This window comes from Furipterus horrens, unplaced genomic scaffold (genome assembly GCF_987537825.1).
Source record: "Furipterus horrens unplaced genomic scaffold, mFurHor1.1.pri manual_scaffold_13, whole genome shotgun sequence".
Lineage (NCBI taxonomy): Eukaryota > Metazoa > Chordata > Mammalia > Chiroptera > Furipteridae > Furipterus > Furipterus horrens.
Window position 1 is genome coordinate 57,486,368 of NW_028327183.1, and position 8,617 is coordinate 57,494,984.

Below are 8,617 nucleotides of genomic sequence, written 5' to 3' on the forward strand. Positions count from 1 at the left end.
TCGCTTTGATTCCTTGTGTAACTGATGGTTAACGCGCACGATGTGGTTTATATATTTTAAATTCATTTATTTTTTTAAAAGAGATTTTATTGATTTATTTTTAGAGAGAGGGGAAGGGAGGGAGAAGAACATCCACGGGAGAGAGAAACATCAGTAGGTGGCCTCTTGCCCATGCCCGGACCGAAGACCAAACGCGCAATTTAGGCGCGTGCCCTGACCGGGAATAGAACTCGCGACCTTTCGTTTTACTGGACGATGCCCCACCAGCCGGCCAGCGCTATGTGTGGCTTATATTTTAAACCAGGGTTCTCAGTCTCGGCATTAATGACTTTTTCGGCCAGATTAATTTTTATTTGGGGGAGAGGGGGCTCTGCTGTGCATCACAGGTGCACCTCTTTCCTCCCCGTGGCAGCGTGTGACAACCAAAACCGCCTCTAGATACTGTCAGATGGGTCCGGGGCTGGGAGGTCCCCGGTCCAGAACCAGCGCTTTAAGTATTAATCACTACAACTAAAAACGATGTGCCAGGCGTATTATCAGCACTCTCTTATTTCACCCTCACTTTAAGGGGAAGGTTTTATCATCCTATCTTCCGAGAAGGATTATGGCGGGAGGGCTGGGTGATTTGCTGAAGACATCAGAGCTAATTTAACCAAAGCCTGACCCCTGGCTGGTGTGGCTCAGTGGATTGAGCGCTGGCCTACGGACCAAAGACTCACAGGTTCGATTCCCAGTCAGGGCATATGCCTGGGTTGCGGGCTCGAGAGGTAACCACGCATTTGATGTTTCTCTTCCTCTCCCTCCCTTCCCCCTCTCTTAAAATAAATAACAAATAAAGTCTAATAATAATAATAATCATAATAAACTAAAGCATGACATTAAATTGACCCAGGGCTAAGCGAGCTTCCCCAAATGGCCTGAAATATGAAGAAAGTCAATCCTAAGGAATTTCAGGCAAATGTGTAACCTCTACATTTTTCTGTATGGGATGCGGTGTTCCTGAGGAGATTTCTAACCATGTTACATTATTGCTTAGAAAGAATCGCTGGGTTTTTAGCATCCACAGGGTAAAATCAAGCCTTTGATGATACGACGGGTCCTCTGCATCCCGTCAGAATCAGAAACCATGTTTTCTCCAGCTGGGAGCCTGGGGCTCTCTCTGGTGTGTAGGGCCCCCCAAAGTTGAATAGTAAAACATGTACCTGATTTTATTTTATTTTATTGCAGTTAGAGGCTGTATGTTTCTTTTTTTTCTTTAAGCTTATTTACTAATTGCAGTTGACAGCATTATATTATTATAGTTTCAGGAGTACAGCATAGTGATTAGACAAGCATATAACTTATGAAGTGACCCCCCAATAAGTTAGTGCCCGTCTGACACCACACATAGTTATTACGATATTATTGACTGTATTCCCTGAGCTGCACTTTGCACCCCCATGACTGTTCTGTGACTGTTAATTTGTATTCTCAATCCCTTCCCCTTTTTTCACCCCGCCCGGCCCCCTAATCCCTCTCCTCTCTGGAGACCATCAGTCTGTTCTCTGGATCTGCAAGTTTGTTCCTATCTTGTTCAGTTTGTTTTGTTCTTTTCATTCCGCATATGGTGTTTGTTTTCTCTGCCTTATTTCACTCAGTGCAATGCCTTCCGGGTCCACCCCTGTTGCTGCCCATGGCAAGATTTCATTCCTTTTTTATGGCTGAGTTGTATTCCATGGTATACACTTCCTCATCTTTTAAAAAAAATTCCACTTATCAATTTTTAGAGAGGAGGAAGGGAGGGAGAAAGAGGGAGAGAAATATCAATATGTGTTTGCCTCTCATAACTGGGGACCTGGCCCACAACCCACGCACATACCCTGACTGGGAATCAAACCGGCGACCCTTAGGTTCGTAGCCTGATGCTCAATCCACTGAGCTACACTAGCCAGGGCCAGTTAGTCACCCATTGACGGGCTCATAGGTTGCTTCCCTATCTTGGCTCTGATTTTCTTTCTTTTTCTTTTTTCTTTGACTTTGTGGTGTTCTTTAATGTGAAAGGAACCCAAAGCGATTAAAAACGACCAGTCAAATCACGACCTTCTCCCTGGTTTCGAGTAACATGAAACCCCTTCATTCGCAGGGTTTCAGGCCATATATGTTCGCCTCCCAGACACAGCAAACTCTAGGAAGGCTCCCCTCCCCCACCTCTCCTCGGGGGTCCCGTCTTCCTGACTCAGTGACTGCGCCCCGGCCTCCAGGGGGACCCCGTGCCCGGGGCAGGAGGGGCGCTGGCCTGCGTCCTTTCCCCAGCTGTTGTCCTGGGAACAAAACATAAAGGGGCTCTTGCCTTTGGAAGCTAGGGTTGAGGACCCATGAAAAACTTCTTTTTCAAAATCTGACCTCCTGAAAACTCCAAAGAGCACTGGGTTTTAATCCGTTTTCCGGGATGGGATTCCGTAGACACGGTCTGTTAATCCATTAATCCGAGCAGATTAATGCATCGGTGAAGGGATGGGGCTGGGGGTCGCTGAGCAGGAACGGGAGGACCGCTTGGTGCTACCAGGTTCCCTTCGGGGGTGACGGAAACGGGGTTCTGGAACTAGACCATGAGGAGGTTCGCACAACATGGGAAATGCGCTTCGTGGCCCCAAACCGTACCCTTGAAAAAAGAATTGAAATGGTGAATTTTTTTCTTGTGCATTTTATCACAGTCGCAAAATATCTGTAGGAGCTTGATTGTCGCAGGATTTTTAAAAATTTATTTTTATTTATTTATTTATTTTTTTTGCGTTCTCCCTCCCCTGGAACAAGAAGTAAATGTTGTGGGGTGACCTTAGGTTAGTATTTCCAACGTTTGCCCTGTTGGGGTGGCTCGGTTGGTGGAAGTGTCGTCCCCCGTGCTCCAAAAGGTTGGGGGTTCGATTCCTGGTGGGGGCGCAGACGGGAGGCGACCAATCAACGTTTCTCTCTCACATTGGTGTTTCTCTCTCTCTCTCTTTCTCCCCCTTCCTCGGTCTCTAAAATCAATAAACATCCTCTGATGAGGATTTAAAAAAAATTTTTTTTTTAATTTATTTTTGGGGAGAGGGGAAGAGAGGGAGAAAGAGAGGGAGAGAAACATCCATGTGCGGTTGCCTTTCGCGCTTCCCCAACGGGGAACCTGGCCTGCAACCCAGGCCTGTGACCCGACTGTCAATCGAACTGATGAGGATTTAAAAACATCTTTCCCATGTTACTACACTACATGGAATTTCCTGGTTGGAAATATGTTTCTGTATTTTCCTATGAATCATGGTTGACACAGTGATTAGAAATTACCAGTCGCACCCCCGTATCTTGTCTTGATGAAAAGCTATATGAGCCGATATGATTATTAAAATAGATTTTAGAAGCATTACACATCATGACCATGTTTAATTTACAGTAAAGGACAATGTTGTCCCAATTTACAGATGAGAAAACCGATTCCCTGCCTGTGTGAACATAGGGGTCAGAATCTAGGGGGCCATTCAGTAGTGGAAACCAACACCTATTCATAGGTGGACATCAGAGAATAATAGTGTGGATTAACTTCCACGGGTTTAAATATGGGACCAGTGAGTGGTGTCTTGTATTTTGAGGAGGGATATGGACGGGAGGGAAGGGTGGAGTATTAGGTTAAACTCACCTCATCCCCTCACCCCTTCTCTAGGTCTCCATTAGGTGCTGGCTTCAGGAAGAGTTTGCTCAAGTCGCGTTGAAAATGTTTCCAGTGAATATGGCTGCAAACCAGACATTTCCACAGGACAGCCGAGGGTCACAGCCGCCACCATCTGTACCGCCCCGAGGAAACCTTCTCGACGGGCATGGCTGGGACCCTGAGATGTGGCACGTGGTCTTCAGAGCCTTCACCAGCTCGGAGGACTCAGACCCGATCCAGGACCTGCGGCGGCTCTCTGAGCTCTGCCGTCGGTGGCTGAGGCCAGACCTGCACACCACGGAGCAGATTCTGGACAAGCTGGTGCTAGAGCAGTTCATGATCTCCGTCCCCCTGGAGCTCCAGGTCTTGGTCAAGGAGGGCAACGTGCAGAGCTGCAAAGACCTGGAGGACGTGCTGAGGCGCAACGGGAAACCCAGGCCCCGGGTGAGCAGGACCCTCAGGGGTGGCACGGGGAAGGGGGTTGGGCATGGGGGCTGGACTAGAAAGGGCTGGAGGGATTTGTTCTACACGTCTGGTTCTCCAGTGGGGACCCTTGGCGGTACCAGGAGACACTTTTTGTGGCCACAGTGGGGAGCAGAGAGGATGCGAGAGGCCAGAGGCGCTGCTCACTGTTCTGTGCTGCGCAGGACACAATGACCCAGCCCCGAATGTCGTCTGTGCCCAGGTTCAGAATCCCTAGTCTGTGCCCGCACATTAGGCAAAGCCGCCCTTTGGGTCTTCAGCCATAACGCGCGGCACCAGTAGAGGGACCGAGAGGCACTCTTGTGTTTTCACTGGGCGGCGTTGTCCTGTGTGAGGTGGTTGAAGAGGTAACAGACAGTGTTCCTGTCCCCTGGGGAGGGTGGAGAAGGTGGGGTGAGGGTGTGTGGGCTTACTCCGTCTTGGAGCCCAGTTAAGAACAGCTGTGGCTACCTCAGAGGGATCCCCAAAGTGGTCTTTTTTTTTTTTTTAGATTTCATTTATGCATTTTTAGGGATAGGGGAAGGGAGAGAGAAAGAGAGACACTGATGTGTGAGGGAAACATTGATTGGCTGTCTCTTGCACGCCCCCAACCAGGAACCTGGCCTGCCACCCAGGCATGGGCCCTGACTGGAAATTGAACCAGCGACCCTTTGGTTCGCAGGCCAGTGCTCAGTCCACTGAGTCACACCAGCCAGATCTTCCTGGGTGGTCTTTTGAGGATAAGAGACATACGTGTGGAGCACAGAGAAACCTTAAAAAAGTTTAAGGACCGCGTGGCCAGAGGGTGGAGGGGTGAGCTCCATTTCAGAAAAGCCAAATAGACAGGGGTTGGCAAACTTTACCTGCAAAGGGACCGATAGAAAATATTTTAAGCTTTGTGGGGCCATATAGTCCCATGGTCTCTACCACAATAAAAAAATAATAATTTATTTATTTTTAGAGAGAGGGGAATGGAGGGAGAGAAACATCAGCATGTGAGATTGGTTGCTTCTGTTGTGCCCCAGCTGGGGACCTAGCCCGCAACCCAGGCATGTGCCCTGACTGGGAATCAAACCAGCGACCCTTAGGTTCGCAGGCCAGCACTCAACCCACCGAGCCACACCAGCCAGGGATCTACCACATATTTTTTAAAAACCCAGACCTTTGTGTCACTCAATCAAAATAAAAACCAAGTATAAATGCCATGCTTAGTTTGAGGGCCATTCAACATTGCCTGCCAGGCCCCTGTCTTTGGGCATCCCAGTAGGAAGAGATTGAAACTTAGAAAAGGCCTGGGGATAGTAAATTAAAACTGGGAGCTGGACCAATCTAGAACGGGGTTCAACTATGGCTTAAGATGTGGTCATTGGGAAAGGAGATAAAATGTCTGCAATCTAAGAAATGCTAATGTGTAAAGTTTGGGTGAAGTAGAGAGGACCGGGGGCCAGGGGAAAGAGAACAGAAGACTCTGAAGCAAACGGAGGAAGATGTGACCTTTGTAATAAGCTTATGAGTTAAACTTAACGGTTCTGCTTCGCTGGTGAGGAAACTAAGGCACAGACAAGCGGGAGCCTCGGTGATGTCAGGAAACATTTTTGGTTGCCACAACTTGGGAGGTTGTGATTTTTAAATAAGTCATCCCAGTAAAGTGTGAGTGTTGAGTCCGATGCCCAAAGGAATGTGATGCATCCGGTTCTTATTAAATGTTCTCTCCACAGACCATAGTCAGCATCGAAGGACAGAAGTTCCTGGTGCAAAATTCGGATGTCCCGATGGCCGAAGGGAAAGCTGGTGACACAGGCATCGGGCTGGACTTGTCCAGGAAGCCCCGATGCTTCGTGAGTGAGGTGGAGGTACATCCAGAGAACAACCAGGTCCATCCCGAGAGCAGCCAGGTGTATCCCATGAACAGACAAGTGCCTCCCGAGAACACACAGGTGCATCCTGAGAACAGCCAGGTACATCCCCAGAAGAGCCAAGAGGTTAGCCGGGAGCCAGAGAATCAGCCAGGAATCAGGAACCTGGTAAGGGGACAGGTGAGTGTGTGATGCCCTGACCTCTGGGCACAAGTGGGAAAAGGTACAAAACAAAATGGTGGGTGCTGGAGTAATTGGGACCTTTGGCCCAGGAGAGAAGTAGATCCCTAGTCACTTCTGAACTAATTAATGTCAATAAAGGGTCACCAACCTTTGTCCCTCCTCCACAGACAGGCCAATGAACTCAAAGCTAACTTTCCTCAAAGGCTTTTCATGCAGTGCTGATTGGGCAAAGGACAATATTTTTGGGATATTGTCTATTTCTTACAATTAAAGGAATGGTTTTCCCCTGGAGTCCTTTTGTCTCCCAGAAAACCTTTGCCAATGTCCAGAGACATTTTTTTGTTGTCAGCCCGGGAGGGGGGAAGCTATTGATGTCCAGTGAGTAGAGACCAGGGCTGCTGTTCCTTATCCTAAATGCACAGCAGAGACTAGTCCAGCCAAAATATCAGGAGCAATGACTCAGGAGACCTGGGTCTAGAATCATTTTGCTTCTCCAGTTGGGCAGGGGGCAGTGGGAATGACCTGGAGAGGTAGCCTTAGAGAATTAAGAGTAAAAACTCTTAAGGTATAGATTTGGTTGAAAGGTGTGGTGGGTATAGATTAAAGACAGACTGGGGAGTCAGGTGATGGTTATCAAGGGCGATGGAGTGACCCCCCAGAAAGTCTGGGCAGCGCCACGCAGCTTCCCCGTGGGGGAGGCTGGGGTCTCCGATCAGGGAGACGAGTAGGTTGGGGGAAGAAGCGACAGCTCTCCAAGCCTGAATGTAGACACGTTCGTAATCACACTTGGTTTTCAGCGACAGAGAGCTCTCCTGCCAGAGACCGTCCCCGAGAACGGTGACCTAGAGGGTCTGAGCCCCACGCAGATGCTGGAGAGAGACCCGATGGACAACGGGGAAGAGATGGCAGTGCTTACGCCTCCGGAGCCTCAGCTTCCGGGGGATCCTGGTGAGTATGGACAGGGGGCCTTCCGAGGAGTGAGTGACCTGACTGGGCAGCCAGCGTTCTCCTCCTGGGGACAGTTGGCCCTCCAGGCCAAATCTTCTCCACCGCCGGCCTTCCAGAGTGTCCTGCGACCCAGTCTCAGGTTTGCTGATGGACAGGAAAGTTCTCCATCAGCACCAGCATTGCTTCAAACGTGTTCGGTAGTTTTGAAAATGCTCTTGGTTAACTGTTCTGTGGTGAATCCCTTCTTCCAGAAGTTTCTGTGGCGACAGAGGATGAGGAGAACCCCGAAGAAGGAACTGGCACTGAAAATACCGAGGCTGACCTGCATCCCACCCAGATGGCGGAGACAGATGTTTTGACTCAGCATCAGAGAAGAAGGAATCCTCCTAGGGCCAGGGGTGCTCCCAGAAAAAAGCGGAGCGACACCTCCATTCCCCAAGATGCGCCTGAAGAAGGACCCGTGTCGTTGGATGAAGGAGAACGCTCCCGACAACTCAGGTCTCCTTCAGCTCCTGCACCCCTCACTGTGGGGCCAAATGGTCGACCTGTCGGAGGCGCAGCCATGACTCAGACCCCGCACGAATGTAAGCTCTGCCAGAAAAGGTTTCGCTACGAATCCCAGTTAACTCTTCACCAGAGGATACACACCGGAGAGAGACCCTTTAAGTGCTCGGTTTGCCCCAAGAGGTTCATTCAGCTTTCGGATCTCCGAGTGCACCGGCGAATCCACACCGGCGAGAAGCCCTACACGTGTGACGTCTGCCAGAAGGCATTCGCCCACGACTCCACGCTGCGCAGCCACGAGAGGGTCCACACGCAGGAGAAGCCTTACCAGTGCGAAGTCTGCCACCGGTGTTTCAGCCACAGAGGGAACCTCAACGTTCACCTGCGCACCCACTCCGGCCTCAGGCCCTACCAGTGTCACCAGTGCGACCAGGCCTTCCGTCAACTGGGGACTTTTAAACGCCACCAAAAAACACATGCATGCAGGACTGCCCAGGGATTCCAGGTCCCTTCTGCCCAAGAAGAAAATTAATTTGTCACTTGTGTTGCAGAAATTATATATGGCATGTTAAGCAATTGCGAAGTTTCTGGATCACAATGGGGTGTCTATAAATGAGAATTAGGATCCTATGATTAGATACAGATCTTCCCTATCGGTTTCTGTTTTCTGGTTCAGTATGACCTACCGTTTTTATCCTCGCAGGTTTTTTGGGTTTGTTTATGATGCTTTTATTCTAACAAAATGCAAGTCTTGTTAGCTGTTTCAATAAATATTTCATAATCCAACCGTAATCCCTTATTTGTCCTCGTGTTATTCTTTTTTAAAAAACTGATTGTATTTATTTTTAGAAAGAGGGGAAGGGAGGGAGAAAAAGAGGAGAGAAACACCAACGTGTGGTCGCCTCTCACGTGCCTCCAACCGGGACCTGACCCACAACACAGGCATGGGCCCTGACTGGGAATCGAACTGGAGACTATTTGGTTCACGGGCTGGCACTCAATC

The 8,617-nt window shown here is 49.3% G+C and overlaps 1 protein-coding gene across 1 annotated transcript; it reads left to right on the forward strand.

Annotated features, from left to right (window-relative positions):
• The first annotated feature begins 3,739 nt into the window (after positions 1-3,739).
• Positions 3,740-8,256, forward strand: ZSCAN5B (zinc finger and SCAN domain containing 5B). Its single transcript, XM_090259270.1, has 4 exons — positions 3,740-4,105; positions 5,842-6,147; positions 6,960-7,110; positions 7,362-8,256. Exons 1-4 carry the CDS (start codon positions 3,740-3,742, stop codon positions 8,144-8,146), a joined length of 1,608 nt encoding a protein of 535 aa, XP_090115396.1. The 3' UTR covers positions 8,147-8,256.
• Positions 8,257-8,617: the final 361 nt, after the last annotated feature.

What these genes read in the sequence shown, in the direction of transcription:
- ZSCAN5B (XM_090259270.1), top strand. Translation starts at nt 3,740, where the DNA reads ATGGCTGCAAACCAGACATTTCCACAGGACAGCCGAGGGTCACAGCCG. An exon ending in AGCCAGGAATCAGGAACCTG is followed by an intron (nt 6,148 to 6,959) that starts GTAAGGGGACAG and finishes CTTGGTTTTCAG; the next exon opens with CGACAGAGAGCTCTCCTGCC. An exon ending in TCAGCTTCCGGGGGATCCTG is followed by an intron (nt 7,111 to 7,361) that starts GTGAGTATGGAC and finishes CCCTTCTTCCAG; the next exon opens with AAGTTTCTGTGGCGACAGAG.